The following is a 19,336-nucleotide window of genomic DNA, read 5'->3' on the forward strand; positions in this document are numbered from 1 at the left end:
AGGGTGTTCAGACATTTAAATAACTGTCTGGGCACATCTCAGATTTGTATGAGGCATTGGAGACTCATGAGGAGATACTTGGGCTTCACTGCAATTGACCGAAATTTAAGTCTATTGAACCTGGTAGGCCAACTGAAGCTTGACTTTACCCAGGGAAAGTGCCTCTGCTCCAGAAAAGCCATATTGGACAAAGAATGTTTGCAGGGTAGGCTAGAATTAGAAGCCGGGACAGGAGGAAGCAGAGGTTCAGAGTGTGGCAGGAGGTTGTCCTGGAATCCACTTCTGCCCCATCTTTCCCCAGGAACATTTGTGTGCTCTGAGAAGGGCAGAGCTGTAACACAGGAGTCCACAGAGGCCCATGCTATTTTGCCAGGTAAATCTGAAAGAACAAGAGGAGTCCTAGACCTTCATCTCTACCTTCCCCTGTCACCACCAAGAGAGCTAAACTCTTTTTTTTTAATGTTTATTTATTCTCGAGAAAGAGAGAGAGAGAGAAAAAGAGAGAGCATGAGGTGGGGGAAGGGCAGAGAGAGAAGGAGACAGAAGATATAAAGCAGGTCTGCTCTGACAGCAGAGAGCCCGAGGAACTGTGAGGTCATGACCTGAGCCGAAGTCAGATGCTTAACTGACTGAGCCACCCAGGCGCCCCAAGAGCTAAACTCTTTTATGAGTCCAGCAAGAGGGGCACCTGGGTGAGTCAGTCGGTTGAGCATCCAACTTCGGCTCAGGTCATGTCCTCACATTTGTGAATTCAAGCCCTGAATCGAATAGGCTCTCTGCTGTCAGGGAGGAACCTGATTTGGATCTTCTATCTTCCTCCCTCTCTACCCCTCCACCACTCATTTTCTCTCTCTCTCTCTCTCTTTCTCTCTCTCCCTCTCTCTCTCAAAAATAAATAAAACATTTAAAATAATCATCAAGAGTCCAACAAGAGAAAAAAAAGCAGGAAACCACAGAAATTCAGAGACAGGAAGAAATAGCAAAGATTTTCAGGCTTCCCTGGCTGAGAAAGCAGTCATCCTAAGAACTTCAGAAGTTGTAGTGGTCAATTTCACTAAGTGGGAATCTGAGCAGAGTGTCAACAGTGCTGGGGACTGGAACAGGTGGCCCCAGCCCCAGGGAGCAGAGGGTAGCAGAGGAGCCATGGGTGTAGCTCAGATTATAAAACCTGCCTGTCTTCTGGGCCAACTCCTAGATATCACAGTCTGAGTGAGTTTAGATCCTGGCATTTGATAGGTGGAGGGAGATAGAGTTTGCAAACTAAAGGCCAGTGGTGCAAGTGCATTTAGCAGCAACACGAGATAAGAAGGGCCTGGGGGACATTCACATGACTCCCATTTTAACAGAACCTGATAAAGTATCTGAAAGGTTTATGCTTGTGTGTATGCATGTGTGCGTGTGTGTGTTCCCTCTATGACAATTAAAATATAGCTAAATCTTACTGAACATTCAGCTTCTACGGTTACCTGCCTTAGAGCTATACCAATATTTTACACTGAGCCTTTGAAACCTGAACGCTTGAAAATTCGGTTAAATGCAATTCAAACAATGTTTATTTGGCAATTATTACATGCCCAGAATTGCTCTGTGGGAATACAGAGGAAGTATTGAAATAATCATAGTTAATATTTGTTGAAGATTTACCAGATATTTCATCCTCATGAACACCTTATGAATTAAGTACTATTATTATCATCCTAATTTTATAGATAAGAAAACTGAGGTTCAGAAGGAACAAGTAAATCCCCCAAGATCACACAGCTAATAAATGGCAGAGCAGGGATCCAAACCCAGATGTATCTGAGTGCAAAAAGAAAGTTCTCAGCTACCACACAAAGAACTTGAAATTTAATATTGGCAAAACTCTGAGATGAAAACCCCAAATGGTGACCTTGGTTTATATCCCTTATTTTATTGAGCAGTGTTAAATAACATGTTAGTGGTGCTCAATCTGAAAACCCACTTTTATCATCAGGGTCCAGTGTGTAAAAAATTAAAAAGGTGTGTAGCTAATTCTGAAGCCTAAAGAGCAAAAGGGCATCTCTCCAGTCCGTATCACCTGGATGCTGCTTGATTGGTCTCCACTTTTACCCTTTGTAAGCCAATCTTTCAGATTTGAATCCAAGCCCCAAGTGCATGTGAAGGAGAATTAAATCCACCTGCTCTGAGAAGCTCATATTCTTGAAAACCAGCAGCCTGCATGGAACAATTGGTGGGACCTGGAGGGAGAAACCCAGGCCTTTTGGTCAGAATCCACATTCGTTTCACAGCCCAGTGAATGCAGCTCTGGGGGCTGCCGGATGACAGATAAATCCAGCGCGGTAATAAACTATGCAAGCCAAAGCTCTAGCTGGTGAATCCACAAAGGAAACAAATTACAATCTCTTTGAGGCAAGGCCCAGTGAATCGGGCAGGGGGGTGGGGTTGAGGCTGAATGTGAGCTGAGGGGAGGGGTTGAGTGCTTAAATCTTGTGAGAAGGGGAAACAAAAACCACTTGAAGTGATAAGGAGCCGAAGAGAACCCAAGTTCACTAGGAATTGCCTATCAAGCTCACCAATTATAGAAAACGTGCTTTAACCAGAAGACAAAAAATGACCCAAACTAGTGCGATCCTCAAGATTCCTCCAGAAAGCTAATGATTTCTGTCCCACTGAGAAATAAAACTGTCAACAGAGGAAAACATTTTCCCCCATTATGGAAGTGGGTCGAAACTGTGGCAAAGTCAAGGAGGAAGCGGCAGGATATGCTCATTACAGTTTAACAAGCTGGGAGCTGAAGAGGGGAAGGAGCCAGAGAAACAGGGGTCAGCGGGTGCAGGGGATGCTGAATGGGCCAGATGGGTGAATCACACCGTGGACAAAGGGCCCTCCCCTTACCCTGCTGGGCCACTGCCCTGACCTCCAAACAACACCCAGGGCACAAATTTGTTCCCCCTTATCAGCTGCTTAGCTCAGCAGCTGCTGCCATGAATTTCTGTTTCCTCATCTTGCCTTTTTCGAACAGTTGCCTTTTTGTCTAACTTTTGTGTGAGAAGGGAGGAGGCCGAGGGGCCAGGAGCAGAATGGAGAGATGGCGTGGTGGCGGTCAGAGGACTGAGTGCTTGAATAGAGCGTTTCAAGAGGGACAGAAAATAGATTTTTTAAAACAACCTCTGGGAAATCCGGAGGCCTAGAAAAGACACATGAAGTGCTGGTAATTCATTCTCTCCCTGCTTACTCTGATCAAGAGCGTTTTCTTCTCAGACTTTCTGTAGCAGGGCAAAAGTGGCTGGAGTGTATGAAATGGATTATGAATTGTTTGGGCCTAAACCAGCCATGAAAATAAGAGCCGGCCCGGCCCATAGGCCAGGCCGGGAAGGGAAATGAACCTGTTGAGGATTAGGACAGAAGTAACTGAGAATCAGGCAGGGAGTCTGATGAGAAAGAAATGCAACATGCTGTATCCTTCTATCTGGAAGCAATTATGTTTGGTACCACAAGTACTTGAGTAGAAGCCTGAATGGGTTTATAAACAAGGATTTCAAAGTGTTTTTGTGATCACATTCTGTAGGGATAATGGAGTCTGGTGGCCACCTCTATTAGAAATGTGGTTACTTCAAAGATATCCTTTTCTTGTTAAAATTAGGTATTAAAAATTATGGCAATGCAACAGAAGAATAGGGAAATAAAATGCAGTGCAATAGAAAAATAAGAAACATGTTTTCTTCTGTTACCCAACAAAATTACTCTTTCATTTCCCCTTGTGGCATTTTCAGAACACCAGGGAACTGTTTATTCCCTCCTGATCAGAGGAGAGGAGGGTGGCAGGGAGGTGGAGGGAGGAAAAAGAAGAGGGAGAGCCAGTTACCCTGGAAACAGCTCCAAAGGAGGGTGTGGGAGGCTCCAAGGCCCCTTTAACCTCCACATCCTTTTCTAGCTCAAGCCTTCTGTGCCACTTTGTCCTTCCCTATTCAGGTGAATCAAGTTCGGTCCAGGGGGCATTTATTGCACACAAGCCTGTGCTAGGTGTTGTGTAAGATACAAGGCTGAGGAGTTAACAATGAGGATGATAATTGGGGATTGGGTGACCGTTCGGGGTACACTGAGTGCTTACCCGTTCTAGGCCTGGCTAAGCGCTTCCCAAATGTGAGCCCTTAGTGTGCTAGTGAATGCCTTGGCCTCCGCAGATTAGGTTAAACCCTGGTCCACTTCAGCAAGTTATTTGACTTCTTCAGGTTTTGTTTCCTCATCTATAAAATGGAGATAATAATTGTACCAACCCGTATCAGGCAGGGTCCAGGCAGGAGTCCAGACTGCAGTCAGTGTAGCTCAACAAAAAGAATTTAACAGAAAGAACTGGTTTGACAGGTGCTAGAGGGCTGAATGAGAAGGGAGTTTTGAGAAGGTAACCATAGCAAGCAGTTCCCACCACTGAGGTGGGAGGAACAAAGGGAAGAGGCTGGGACAGCCTGTAAGGCTGGTTCCAGAATGTGGGAGGATAGTGGAGGCTGACCAGCCACTGATGCTGGGTGTTGGGTGGGGGAGGGGGGGGGAGGGAGACACAAAAAGGAAAAAAAAAAGCAAGTACAGGGAAAGGAGGAAATACCCCCTCTCTGGCTTGTCATCTCCTTGGAGTGCCCCCTTTTGCCAGAAATTACTAGGAAACCTGCGTCAAAGAAGAACTGATTTGCATAGTCCATGCACCAGCTGTCAACCCAAGTATAAAAAGGTAGATCTGGAGCTGAGCAAAATAGCTTAATAACAAGCTCAGTATTTCATAAAAATATTATGAGATTACATGAGTTGATATTTGTAAACCACCAGAACAGTGCCTGGCATGTGGGAAGTGCATTATAATGTGCGTTTAAAAAACAAATATATACATTAATCCACCAAAATCCAATGTGGGAAGTAATATTAGAATCCCAGGTTTATTCATGAAGATGATGGGGCTTATATCGGTCACATAAAATGCCCAAGGTTATACAAGCTCAGCACTGGTGAAGTCAAGACTGTCTGAATCCAAAGCTGTTGCTTTTACTTCTCTAAGCCCCTTGGAGGCTCAGAGAAGACAGGCACATAAGTAAATTGCTTCACAGAGAGACTGTAAAAGTGCAATAGGACAGATGCATACAATAGAGTTTTGGGAGCCTGTGGGAAACAGTGCAAGCTACTGAAGAATGGAGAATCTGGGAAGATTTACCTGCTGGAGGATGTGGTGTTTGAGCAGAGTCGGGGAAGAATGATCAGGCTCTAACTGGCAAGTGCTGGAAGCAGAGGAAACTATGTAGCAAAGTCTTAGAGTACAGGGTGTGTGTAGAGCCCTGTGCCGGAGGACAAGGACAAAAATGTTCTTCACCATTCTCCTTTGGCATAAACAGTAGAGTTGAAGTATCTTCAACTATTACTAGCAGCAATGTGAATTAAATACTTCTTTTTAGGGCAATCACAAACACGAAATGTTGTGTAGAACATTACACATTTGTGAAGCAATGGGAATAGCTGAAAATTAATTAGTTTGTAATGCACATCCATTTTTTTTAAACCCATATGTAGAGACGTTAAAATCTGCTTACAAAAGACAAATGGTCTTGTTTCAAGATAGCTGACTGAACTAAAACTCTCATTTGAAGCTATTATGATGCCCTTTTAACAATGAACCAAATGTGGTTTCAATCAAGTTCAACTCCTTGGAAATTTAGGCACAAATTTGATTCCTATCAATTTTATTTAATTCAACAAATCAAGTGCATTCTTGGTGCCAGACACTGTCCCAGCTATTGGGCATGCAAAGAATTGCAAATAGTGGTTCCAGCCCTCAAGGAATTCAATCTAGTATGGCAACAGATAGTTATGCAAATTTCTGTAATCAGAATGAAAAAACAAAGGTACTAAGTGCACTGTGAATACAGAAACTGGCCAGGGAGGACGGGGATGGGATTCCTTTCCAGCGACCCCAGGAAGCAGCATCACAATCATGGCAGAAGTCAGTAAATGGGATGTGAAGGGAGGGTGGCCAAGACGAATTATGGAGACACATTAGTTCTATCTAGTGCTGGACCAGACCACAGGGCTGGCTAGCTAAGGAGGTCAGAGTTGAAGGGAGCTGGACAGAGTTCTGGAAAGCTTCCATGGCTCTGAACCTGGTCTCTGTAATCCTCTGTTCATCTCTAAAAGTAAAGAAGTTGTCATGAAACCAGAGATGGACACATGGATGGCAATAATAATAATAGCTAACAGTTTCTGTGTATCCTTTCCATGCCAAGCACTTTAATGTAAAAGTGTTAAATCTAGACTTGTAGTTTTTAGTCCCCAGGAACCTATTTTCCCATTCTTTCTTGTGGTAGAATATGTGCCTTTCCCACTACAGACAATATTTTTCAGATTTTCCTGTAGTTTAATGTGATTGTGACTTAGTTTTCACTAATAGAATGTGAGTAGAATATGGGCAACTTACACACGGCACTTCCCTGAAGGTGCCCTTCACGTCCTCTCTCTCCCCCTCTCCTCTGGCTGGGGCTCTGATGTGGTATCTGCTTCTGGGGAGAGTGGACAACACCCTGGAGAGAGAACCTGGGCCCCTGGACGGCTCTGTGGAGCAGTCACTTCCTCTTGCTACTGCCTTCTGCTGCTAGCACCTCTCCTTTACTGTGGCGAAAGATCAAACATGCACAAAAGAAAAACAATATTGCTAGAGTTATGTCTGAGTTAAGAAAAGATAGGCCACAGACGGGGACTTGTGACAGACTCTCATATATAAACTGTGCATGCTTCAGTGAAGAGATTATATAAGAATTATTATTGGCTTGTTTGGAAAACTTTGTTGTTTCCATCCTGGTTTCCAGCAAAGTTTCAAATGACTGAGGTTACCTATTAAGTGTCCCCCAGGTGGGAGAAAGCTCATTGTATCAAGCAAAGGCAGATTCGTTCAACAGTTTGTGAGGATTTGCTATGTGTCAGAAACCAAAGATGGACACACACACACACACACACACACACACACACAATCTACCCCCTTGAGATGTTTGTTGACTGGTGGGAAGATGTGCAAATATAAAAGCAGTATTGAGAGAAAAGTATCAGTTAATGCTCTTGGTTGCAGCACAAAAATCTGACTCAAATTGGTTTAAAAAAAAAAAAAAGATCATTTACAGGCTTATGTAAATGATCAAGAGTTCACAGTGTCTGCTGTTGCCCCTGCCTGGAGTCAGGATCCTCTCCTCTCCCTCAGGAATAATCTCCTTCAGTCTCCTTTCCAGTCCAATCTTTATGAAAGTGGCTGTCACTTTCCTTCATTCACCCAACTATTTATTGGGCAGTGAAGCTGGGCAGTGAAGATACAGGGGTTTAGAGGCAAAGGGTCTTTCCTCAAGAAGCTTACATTCTAGGTGGAGACAGACAATAAACAATTAGAGAAATGAGCTAATTATTGGCTTTGGCAAGTTCTAGGAAGGGAAAAACCGTTCACTATGTAGTCCCTAGTGGAGGCTGACATTGGATGAAGTGGAAAAAAGGCCTTACGTTGACAATTTAGTGGAGACCTGAGAGAATGAACACTGTAAGTAGAGGCAATAGCAAATACAAAGGCCCTGAGGTGGAAAGGGATTGGATGGGGGTGGGAGGTGGGCCACAGGAAGGAGAGAGGTGGCTACAGCACAGGGAGAGGGAGATTGGAATAGGATGAGCCTGAAGAAGTTGGAAGGAGCCCGGCTGTGGGATAACCCACAGGCATCAAAGAGTCTGGATTTTATTCTACATAGGATGAAATGTTTGCTTTAAAAGGAATTTCCTGGCTACTATATGGATAAAGCGTAAAGTTAAATTCAAGACTAGATGGACCTCAAGGTCTCTGTCCACAGCAATCCATGACAGGCTCCACAGGGTACCCAGGAGCCCTACCGGTAACTGTGGACCTTGTTATCAGTGGTGTCTAACAGAACTTCCTGCAAAGATGTAAATGTTCCACACCTGTGCGATCCCATCCCACAGCCACTACGTGCCAGTGAAACTAGGCTAGTGTCACTGAGGAACTGGATTTTTAATTTTATTCCATTTAAATTAATTTGTTTAAATTTACGGAGCCACATGTGGCTAATGGCTATTGTACTGGGCTGCGCAAAGCAACACTGAACACCGGGTGTCTGAGGGTTTCTACTTTGAATCCCAAAGCCAGGGCCTCCCTAAAGGGTGAGACAGTAAAGGCTATGTTAATCCCTAAACGCTACCCCCTCTGGGCGTTCAGTTTGGCAAGATGTAGCGGCTCTTTAGTCAAGATGGAGCGGCTCAGGAGGCAAGCTGAGCTTCATTCAGGCACTGGGGAGGCACGTGCACACGGTTACGAGGCACTCCACGCGCGTCCTCAGGGGAAGCCCCGCACTGCGAACAAAGGTTCGGGGACCTCTCTTTCCGGAACGCAGGAGCCTAGCGCTCTCGCGGCTGCGGGTGAGGTCCAGCCATTGGCAGGAGGGGAACACTGGACCGCAGCAACTCGCCCCGCCTGCCACATCAGCTCTGGGCGCAGCACAGGTGGGCTGAGGAAGGAAGGGATCGAGGCAAGCCACTGAGCGAGGCTGGAGGTGGGGGGGGGGCCTTCGCTGAGCAGTCGCCTCTTTCTCGCGGGGATGGGGGCGGGGATGGCGCGGGAGGTCAACCGCACCGGATCTGCTTCCTGGGCTTGCTTTCGCTTTGCCGGGGGTTTGGCGAGGCCTGCGCACCGCAAGCGAGCCGGGAGAGCGGCGCAGGTGGCCGCCGAGGAGGGGCGGGGGCTAGCGCCTTTCACCCTTCCCGACCCTCTGCTCTTTACCCGAGGACGCAGCCTCGGCTCAGACTCGGTGCCCTGCGGCGCGCGTGGTTCGTGGTTGGCCGTCAGGCGCCCCTGACCTTGGTTTCTCCCCGGTGCCAGGTCTGCGCAAGGACCATGGGCGCCGCGCTGGGCACGAGCGCACGGCTGGCGCCCCTGCGGGGCCGAGCCTGCGGCGCCGTCCCGCGCTGGGCGCCCTCTGCACCCGCCCGAGGCTGCCACTCCAAGCCCGGAGCGGCGCGCCCGGTGCCCCTGAAGAAGCGCGGTTACGATGTTACCAGGAACCCGCATCTCAACAAGGTAACGGTCCGGGAGGGCAGGGTGGCCCTGGGGCTGGCGGGGAGGGGCGCCCCGCCCCCTGGGTCTGGGTTGGATCTTTCCAGGCGCCCTTCCAGTGGTTTTCCATTTTTGCCTTGCAGAGGCTTGGTGTAGCTCGCTTCGGCTCCCCCATCCCACCCCTTTTCTGCGTGGAAAGAGGTGACCAGTCATGCAGGGGGGCTTATTTCTTCTACAGGAACAATAAAAACTGGGTTGATACGTATCCTCGTGGCCCGTACGACCTGGTGTCAGATCTTCCCCTGAAGCTTACTAATTCTGTTGGTCTTGGGCAGTTCATTTAACCTTTGTCAGGTTCATGTTTTCTTATCTGTAAATGAGAGACAGTTGTCTCCTGCGTGTTGTGAGACGTAAAAGGAAGATGGAGGCAGAATTCTTAGCACGGTGCCTGACACCCAGTGAGAACAAATGTCGACTAAGGTTGTAATTATTCTGAGTTAAGGTTAATTTGAGAGTGGGAATAAGGAAGTCTAGAATTAAAGAACTTTTAGACCTTGACGGGGCATCAGAGAGCCTAACTCAAATCTCTCCTTTTACAGATGAGGAAACAAAACAAAGGGAACTAGCTCAAGGTCACGAGCTAGTTAGTTCTGGTTCTGCCACTGGAATCCAGAACATGGTGCTTAAGAGCACACGCATTTGTTTCTGGAAGTAGAGTTTAGTATCACTGATGGTAAAACCCTGGAAGCAAGACACTTAGGTTTGAGGCCTGTCTCCTGACACCTCCTCAGATTAATTTGGGCATCTCATTTACTGTCTACAGGGTTCAGCTTTCTCCTGCTTAAAATGATAGCATGACAGACCACTATTCCTACCTCATTTGGTTATTGTGACAAATTAATTACTGAAGTTGAAATGATACTTTAAACTATATAGTGCTTGATAAACAAGTAATTACTACAAAACAAACATTTTTAGTAATTTCTTTGACTCAGGATTGTAAAATTCAGGTGAGGAAATACACGTGGAGAGGTGTTTTTGAGAAATAGGAACAATTATACAGATGCTAAATATTGGGTTTATTTCCTGCAGAATTAATAGAAGCTATGAAAAAAAAATCTTTCCTTATCACGTCACTCTTTGCCTCCTCCAAAAGAGACCTTAAGTCCTTTGTATATTACTACTTTGGGGTATTTAAGGTGTTTTATGAATTTTAATTACTTTGGTAGCAAGTGTTAAAAAAGTCAACTCAAACTGGCTTAAGCAGACAAAAGCCTTCTTTAACTAAATATCTAGAGGAAGGGTTGCAGGCAAGACTTGACCCAGCAGTCCAGATGGCATCTCTAAGTGTGCAGGTGCTTTCTGGCTCTCTGCTTCTGCAATGTCAGCTTTATCCTCAGACTCCATCCAGGGGAGTCTTTAGCCTCAGTGCTGCCAAAATGTCCTATCTCTTTTTTTCACACCACACTGTGCAGGGATAGAAAGACACTTTCTTCTGGTAGAGAAGGATACTGTCTCTGAAGTCTCAAGAAAAGAGTCATCTGTCCCACCAACTCTGATTGAATTCCCTTCCTATTCTCAAACTGATTACCATAACTTAAGCCTGTCAGGGCTCACTCTTAGAATTAAAGATAGAGTTTAAGGTAGTGCCACTCATACCAACTGTTTTAGAGTAAGGGGATGTGGCTTCTGCACAGTAAATCTGTGCACAGTCATCAGATGAAGGAGGGGTTGGGGCTGGAAAGCAAAACAATAAATTCCCACCACAGACTCCAATTGTTTTGACAATATGTGCCTTAGAAGTACTGGCATGTTACCAGTCAGCACTTAACTGCTTTGTGAATAGTTAAAAAAAAAAAAATAAGGTCTTGAATGTCTTCTTTTTTAGCCCTAGGTGTATGACTGCCTAAAAGCACTCTCTCCTTGTCCCTGATATAAATTTTTTCTTCCTAAATAATATAAATGGGACGTTGTCCATAAAGCTAGGGGGCCTGACTGTTTCATAATATTTAAGATTTTTTGTATATCCTTGAAGTCAGGTGATGCTGGTCTGGGGTGAGGAAGGTATCTGGGGTGATGCAGAGGGAGTCTGTTGGCACCCCCCCCCCCCATTCACCCTTGGGGAGGGTGGGAGGAGCAGCAACGGAAGGAACAGCGCTGCAGGGCGCTGCTGCTGACACCCTTCACTTCCCCCTGCAGTGCCCCCCCCTCTTGCTGTCCCGCTGACCTCCAGCACTCTGAGACTCTCCAGGGAAGGCTTGAAGCGTGCACTTTCCATCAGCCAGATGGGGAGACTTGCTGACTTAAACAGAACTGAGGTTATCACTGAGAAAATAAGAGGAAGGCAGCTTGGAAGGGAGCTGCACTTAGTGGGCGGGTCTGTGGGTGGATTTTGTTTTTTTTGCTAGACGATGAGCTCCTCCAGGGCAGGGGCTGAGTTTCATGCATTTGTGGCTGGCGTGGGGTATTTCCTGAAGGACCTAGCAAGGCCATGAACATGAAAATTAGCATTACATTCTTGGAATGTGTTTACGAGGTTCTTTTTAATTTTTAACTTTATTTTTTTAATTGAAGTATAGTTGACATATGATATTCCATTAGTTGCAAGTGTGGTTGCTGCCAGAGGCGAGGTGAGCGGCGTTGGGGATGGGTGAAATAGGTAAAGGAGGTTAAGAGGTACACACTTCCAGTTATAAGATAAATAAGTCACAGGGATGTAGAGTATAGCATAGGGAATGTGTTCGCTAGATTTGCGTCCCAGTTTAGATAGGTCAGGAGAGGCATTTAATAAGAAGCTTGAGGGCAGCACATTGTTGGGAGATGGAATTCTCTAGGAGAAGAGCTGCTGAATGGGCCAAGTATCACTGCTGTTCTGGAATGACTGGGTCTGGTTCCAGCTCTGTCATAATCTGCCCGTGTGATCTGTGATGAGTTCATGAGCCCCTCTGCCCATGTCGCACCACTGCTCTGAGGATCATGGGAGATACCTGTGAAATCATTTTGCAAACTGAAAGAAACGAAATATTTAATGATCATGTTGACACTCCAGAGGTGGGGGTGGAGGGGCCCTTAGAAATGACCTAGTCTGCAGGTTTTCAGATTACGGGTCACAAATTTTGGAACATGAAGTTAAGCTTAGTGGGTCTAACCCAGCATTTTTATTTTAAAGAAATAGGTTAGAATAGAATTTAAAAAGAGCAAATGCATTAAACTTCATAAAGAAAAGTATTAAGTCACCACGTGAAAAACCAGTTTTCACTATGGATTGTTGTAAAGAAAAAAAGTTTTTGAAAATCATTGTTCTCATTCAGTTCCACAGTTTCAGATGGAGGGACAAGCTGAGAAGGTAAGCCCAGAGAGATCATCATGGTTGCAGAAGTGGATAGAAGCAGCCTGCCTTCTGATTTTCAGTCCACTGAATAGCAATGACAATTCTCATTTACATCTGCTTTGGCTGATTTAGGCATATTCCTAATAATGACAGAATTAGAACTAGAGGATTCTGAGTTCCCTATTGGAGTCTAGGTTTTCTAAGTGATGCAAATTCAATGGTACGTCAATTTCTCTTTCTTTTTTTTACTACCATTTATATTTTTCTTGTAAGATTTATGTAAGGACCTCTTCTGTTACCCATTGACAGTGGCAACAGGGCAGATATTTGATACATATTACAAGATGTCAGCTATATTTTACTTACATTAAATAGGTAACTATCAACCCCTATTTATAGGGCTGTCTTCATAGGCAGGTTTTCATCCCCATTCTATTCAGGTAGCAAGTGGGCCTTCAGAACATTTCTAGCCTCACCTTTACCGGTACCCTCTTTTGGGAGGGGCCTTCCTATTCCCTGCTCCCCATACTAGATTCCAGTCCCCGCATTCGTCTTATCTCTCTGTGTTTGTTTCCTTTTGGCACTGAGCACCCTGTGATAATGGCTGGTTGGTGTTCCACACTAGGCCCTGAGCACCATGCAGACAGGCTGTTTTGTCGCATGGTGTTCTCTGTGTCTGACTTGAGATGCCCAATGAATAGATGCTCTTTAACGATCTCAATGGAGTTATGACCCCTTTCCTCTCAACTTTATTAATCCTAGTGCTGCTACTTTGCAGGTACCCTAATGCTCTTGTTGCCCAGACAAATGCCTGCCAGCGGCCTGTTTGGAGGACCCTTACCTCCCCAGACTTAAGGGCATTTCACTGAAGGTATACATTATTTCTTGGAGTGCATCAGCCTCCTCCTTTGACCCATATGCCAGCAGTGACTTTCACCGTAAACTTCCACCAGCCCTCCACCTGCCTCTCTGCAGTTTTTTCTCTTGAGCTTGATGGGGAAAGAACGAGTGAGAAGGGTGCTTAGTCAAATCACCATGATTATGTGCCAGCACATTTCATGCAGCATTCAGAGACTGCAGGGCTCTGCAGATGACCACCTTCCTACGTGGATCTGATGCATGTAGGTTAGTGAGCGTGTCAAGGTTTGGTGGCCAGTGCTGCAGCATTTCAGCTGAATCTCTTGTGTCTTCAGTGGTGAGTCCTTAGATTCTCACACAGCTAGGATTTGCCTTTGGTTAAGCTGTATGTTTTTATTTGGTGCCAGCTTAGAACTTGATCTTGCCTCCTTTGCGTGAGGGGAGCTGGTGCCATACTTGGCTCACCGATCAATCAGGAGATGATGGCTGGGTCATATGGGCATTTAGAAGTTTGTTGGTGATGCTGTTTCCTGCACCCAAAGCAGAAAACATCATGTGTCTTCGTGAGACCTCTGCTTTGGACAGGATGTTGACTTGGGCACCCCTGATTGACAGAGAAGCAGTGGGTTAGGAAGTCAACACTATTTCCATTAGCAGCAGTTCACTCTACACTTGAGCTTCGTGTGCAGTGACTCAGGACATTGAAGCTCAACTATCGTTCCAATATTTTAAGAACAAACAAGCAGAAGCAGGTTGGAATTAAATCCCACCTTGTTGACTACCGTTCTGGCTTCATGAGATTGAAAGCATTTGCTGTTAGGGTTTCGTGTTTGTAATGGCTGACAGAACCCGTATTAGTCTGGCTAAAGGTTAGGCAATTGTAACGAAGCAAACCCAATAGGGAGGCTTAAACAAGACAGAGGGTAGGTCTGTCTTATAAACAAGTTGGGACGGACGATTGCAGGTTGGGGATGTGGCTTAATTTTATTTTTCTCCATCTTCAGCATCCATCTTACGTTTCATGGTCCACAATGGCTGCTCTGGCATCTGCCATCAGTTCCTTACAGAAGCCAGAGGGAAGGCGAAGTGTCTTTCAAGGGCACAGATTGAACATGGCAGATATCTCCACTCACGTTCAGCATCCCTACTACCACCAGCCTTGTTCAGTCCATCATCCCATGTCTAGATTTTGCAGGAGCCTCCTCATCGGTCTACCACCTTCCAGTCTTATTCCTTCCGATTCTTAACCCCATCTCGAGAGGCTAAAACTTGCACACATCCTCAGCCACTCTCTTTCTTTCACACCCCATAGCCAGTCAACCAGATAGTTCTGTTGCTGTGTTTTTGGACAAGTCTGGAATCCAACCCCTGCTTACCATGGGTCCCACCCTGACCTAAGTCACCAACATTCCTTGGCTGGATAAACTGCAGCCTCCTAGCTGGCATTCTTGCTAACACCTGAGCTCCTCTTATTTGCTCTGCACACAACAGCCAGTGTGATCCTTTTAAAACTGTTTGGTCACGTCGCTCTTCTGCTCAAACCCCACAAAGTCGGAGTCGTTAGAACACCTTGGGTGATTTGACCCTCTCTGACCTTGTCTTTGCTACTCCTCAGCCTCACTCACTGCCCAAACCAGCTGGCCTCCTCGATGTTCCTCACACACTGTAAGCATGCTCCTGCTTCAAGTCTTTGCAGTGGCTGTTCCCCCTTCCGTGAACACACGTCCCCTCCATAGCCACATGGCCATCCCCTCATGCCCCACCAGATGCAGTTGTGAATGTCCTTCAATTTTCCTGGTCCTCCTGAACGTGGTCTACTTTCCTCCATGGTGTTTGATATTACCTAATGTACTATTTAATGACCTCACCTAATCTCACCTAATTAATATCTCTTGTTTATTGTTTGTATTTCCCCACTATCACGTAAGCTCCGTTAAGACAGGCATTTTTGTCATATTTGTTCATTGATGTATCCAAGCTACTCAGAACAGTGGCTGGCCCATACTTAGTGCTCAGTAAACAGTTATTGGATGAATGAGTCATTCAGAGACACGTCTGCTAAGATTCCTTCATTTCACCTCCCTTTTCACCAAAGCCCCCATCTTTCACCCTGTGTCTCTGCTCCCCAAAGATCTGCCTGTGTAGTGTGTATATGCCCAGGATCACCTCTATCTGGAGTGTAGATCACTATGGCCTTCTCTATGGCCCACTATTACTATGACCCATCTCTAACACAGGGGTGGCATTCTTATTCTGTGTGCTATTTCAAAGTTTGCCTGCATATCATTAGTTATCTTCTAGAGGCAATATGTTTAGTTTCATGTAATAAAATGTTAACCTAGGAACCCTGCCACCTGTTCTAAAAATGATTGTAAACAGCAACCACTAGATCTTGGAAATAGTGACACTGGAGGGCACGTCCCATACAGAAATACGTGTTGTCTGGCTCAGACCTGAACCAGCTGGAATCTCAGCCAGTCCAGCTCTCTGGGCTGTCTGTGTGGAGTGTCTGTGGATACATTTCCAGGTTCATCTCCAGTCTCCCTGTTTATAGTTTCTCTTGGTCCCCTTGGACCTTTGTATGTTCTGGGGTTACAGCTTTGTTTTACTTTGCATTTTTGCCATTGCTACCAAAGGTTTCTTTTATCATCTACCCTCTTCTTTCCAGATGCCCATTTTGTGGCGAGGGGGAGAAAAGGGCCTTTCATTCCTATGGCCATTGCAGAGGGATCACTAATGTGCAGCACTTTTGTTTGTAAGGACATGGACTGTTGTCTGCTTCCAAAACTTCACTTTGATGTGTGGAAAGTACATTGGGAAATCCTTTGGGGTGATGTCTGACTGCCTCTCTGATGTAGAACACAAAAGATGCTCTATGACGGTGTGATGAAAATCTGAGGGATACCCTACTGTTGGGGAGCTGAGGTCAGCGGTTAAAAGCATGCATTCATTCTGTACCCAAACGGTTGCCTGGCAGCCTGCTTAAAATGCAGTTCCGACCAAAAGGGACACAGGAAAGAGTAAAATGTACCCAGTCATTTGAGGAGAGGGATATTTGATGGAAAGATCGTCAGCTTTGAGGAACTTGAATAAGAGAAAATCAAAGCTGCATTTGCTTTTAAAAGTTGTACTGAAAGCTGGAGGGACTGTAGAGTTGAATTGAATGATTAGCAACTTGAGAATAGTATTTTTTTAAAAGCATTTTGTCTGGATTCTGCACTGTTGTTGGCTTGTATCTACATGAAGCCCACAGCACACTTGGTCCTGAAACGTACTCCCCAAAGGTGTGGAACTCTAGAGAGGGCAGACCCTGCTGGGTCCTTTGTTTTGTTTTGTTTCGCTCTTTCAGAAAACAGAAGGACGGAGCCACTGTCTGCACAAGTTCGCATCTCTCCTGAGCTGCTGAGGTGTCCTGTGACTTTCCCAGTAGGAGAAAGAAAGGAAGCCAAGTGCCTTCATTGTGTAAGGTGGAGCTGGGTCTCCACTTACACTAGACAGTCTCTATTCCCTCTTTCTCTGGTTTCTGAAGGAGGTGTTGAGTTTTCCAAGCCAGGTTCCTACTGTACCGAATTTCCTTCCATAGTGGAGTGCCTTGTGGAGGGGATTCAAGTAATAATTAAATGAGCTAGAATTTTTTTAGGGCATACAGTGTGCCCAGAATTGTTCTAAGCAGTTTTTATGATTAACACGTTTCATGTAATACCACAACCTTGTGAAGCACGCTGTTATTTTACAGATGAGGAAATGGAGGCACAAGGAGGTTGGCTGAGTTAGCTAACTTACCCAAGGTCATGCAAGTCATAATGGCAGAGCTGGGTCTTGAACCTAGGCCATCTGGTTATAGGCCTGCATCCTCTACCAACCCTGCCCTTCTCCATGATGCACAGCCACCTCGGGGCTGCATGTGCCCTCTCACTTGTGGCTGGCACATGGAGTCTGATGCTCTGGGGTCTTGCCAGGTACTAACAGGGTACTCCGTGTCGTGGAACCTCTGACAAACTGTTACCACCTCCACTGGCTCTGTTAGATCAGACTCTGGGAATTGGAAGGAACTTTAAAGATCACTGGATGCCTTCTCTTCACCCTTTAAATGTGTGTAATTTCCCAAAGACTCGTTTGTGTATCAAATTTATTCAATCAACATTTGCTCAGTATCTTTTATGTTTTAGGCAGTGGAAATCCAAGGTGAATACCACCTTCTTTTGCCTTCAGGGAGCTTACCATGTAAGAGGGGTGATGGTGGGACCAGTTAGTAAGCAGGAAGTTGAATTCAGTAGGTCAGTGTAATGAGAGGCGCATGGGTATTAGGGCTCTTCAGGGCTACCTCTGCCACACTGCCTTCCTTAATAGTGCCACATGGAAGCTACTTATTCATCCTTTACACTCCTTTGGCGTTTAGCTCATGCAGTCATGGCTCTTTTCCACATTTGGCCTCAGTATACCTTTATAGTATGCATGATTGTCTCCATCTTGATATCATTTTCAGAGCCAGAGCCATGTCTGAGGCATCATGTGCCCAGCTACAATGCCTTCTTCGTAGTACCCTCTACAACCATTAATTACATGAATCACTTTCACATTCCCTCCTGGACAGGTAAGAAACTACTATGGTGAAGACTGATGGTATACAATCCCATCTCCTGTCTCTTCTAAAAAGATGGTGACAATGTAAATCCTATTTAGATCTCTCCATGGGACTTGGAGGATTTTGAAAGCCAGCAGAAATGTGTTATTCTGGTCATATACATTTTGAAAATCCATTTCTTTAAGAGAGTCTTCTGCTCTGATGCTGTGCCAGATGCACGTCATCTAAAGAATAGCACCTTTATGATGAAATTTTTTTTTCTCATCCTTGAGGCCGCTTTAAAGACATTAGATTTAAACCCACTAAAACTAACAACAGGTTAAAGGATTTTGGAGGCTGAGGGGAAGTAGTCAGCTCAAATCGATTGCCTGTGGTTTTCCAGGGATATGGCCTGGACCAGGTAGTAGGCAGGAGAGCACACAGGCTACAGTCTAGGGATTCGGAGTCAAGGTTGTAGTTCCAGCTCTGTCATTCACTATATTTGGGATCTTGGGAATGCCACTTCATTTCTCTAAGCCTCAGTTTCTCATTTTGGAAGGGAGATGATAATAAAATATACCTACTTCACAGGGTACTCCAGTGATTAAATGAAATGATATATGTCAAGCACATTGTAAGTGCTCAGTTAATTCTCAGTTAATCCATGTCTCTGAAGCTTCTGCTCCGTTCCTAACACAAGGCATCACACCATAGGCTGCGGACCTGCCCTCTTAGAGAATCCATTCTGAAGGAGAAGGGAAGACCGAGAGATCCAAATTCATTTTCCATTGGCAGGGATACAACCGATTTGGGCAGAGGTTTGATAAGAGAGGAATGAGTCAGGGAAGAGGCAGGTTGGGTGGAGACGTTATGATAATTTCTCTGTACTTGACGGAGCTTAAATTGGATGATCTAGATGTTTGTCTCAAAGAAACTTGAATAAAAATGTCTGTGGCAGCAGAAAACTCAAGAGCCATGTGAAGAGCTCGTACTTCTGGAAGTTGAGACTGGGGTGGAAGGGAGTGGCCACCATCAAACCCTGCAGGAATCTCAGGATTTTGTCCCAACATCTTGGCACATTCTAACCAAGCATTTAAAAATGAACTCTGAAAAACAAACCCAAACTTAGCAGATCTGTTTATCTGCCAGTCCATCGGTCTCTGTCTGTCTCTAACACTCTGTCTCATGAGGTTATGATACAAAGCAGCAAGACAAGAGAATGTCTGCTATAGTAGTTGAGCATAGAAGTTAAAATGTTGCTTCAAATTCAGCTAAATTGGGCACAGCCCACTTCACCAAGCTGGCAGCCAGACTGGGCAGAGTTTAAGAGACTCCTACAATCTCCATATACTCTGCTGTGGGTCATTAATGAATACTTGCATAAAAACATTTTAAATGAGGATCTGTTAGAACTCAGGATGAGCATCCCTCAAAAGACTAATAGGTCATCTTGTCCAGCCCTCCATCTCTGAGCAGTTACCATGATTTTGCAGGTGAGGTTTCAAAGGCCCAGAGGGGCTGGATGTCC

At 45.4% G+C, this 19,336-nt stretch overlaps 1 protein-coding gene across 2 annotated transcripts in view; it reads left to right on the forward strand.

The window, feature by feature from the left end:
• Positions 1 to 8,399: 8,399 nt before the first annotated feature.
• The window catches only part of ME3 (malic enzyme 3), a 184,034-nt gene continuing 173,097 nt past the window's right edge, over positions 8,400 to 19,336 (forward strand). The window contains exons 1-2 of one of the 2 annotated variants that reach the window (XM_042959698.1): positions 8,400 to 8,505; positions 8,882 to 9,079. In XM_042959698.1, coding sequence (XP_042815632.1) covers positions 8,897 to 9,079 — 183 coding nt within the window. In that variant the 5' untranslated portion in view covers positions 8,400 to 8,505; positions 8,882 to 8,896. Of the gene's footprint in view, positions 8,506 to 8,672; positions 9,080 to 19,336 lie in introns of those variants that run through there. The other variant, XM_042959699.1, reaches the window with a different exon arrangement.

Source organism: Panthera tigris, chromosome D1 (genome assembly GCF_018350195.1).
Source record: "Panthera tigris isolate Pti1 chromosome D1, P.tigris_Pti1_mat1.1, whole genome shotgun sequence".
Classification (NCBI taxonomy): domain Eukaryota; kingdom Metazoa; phylum Chordata; class Mammalia; order Carnivora; family Felidae; genus Panthera; species Panthera tigris.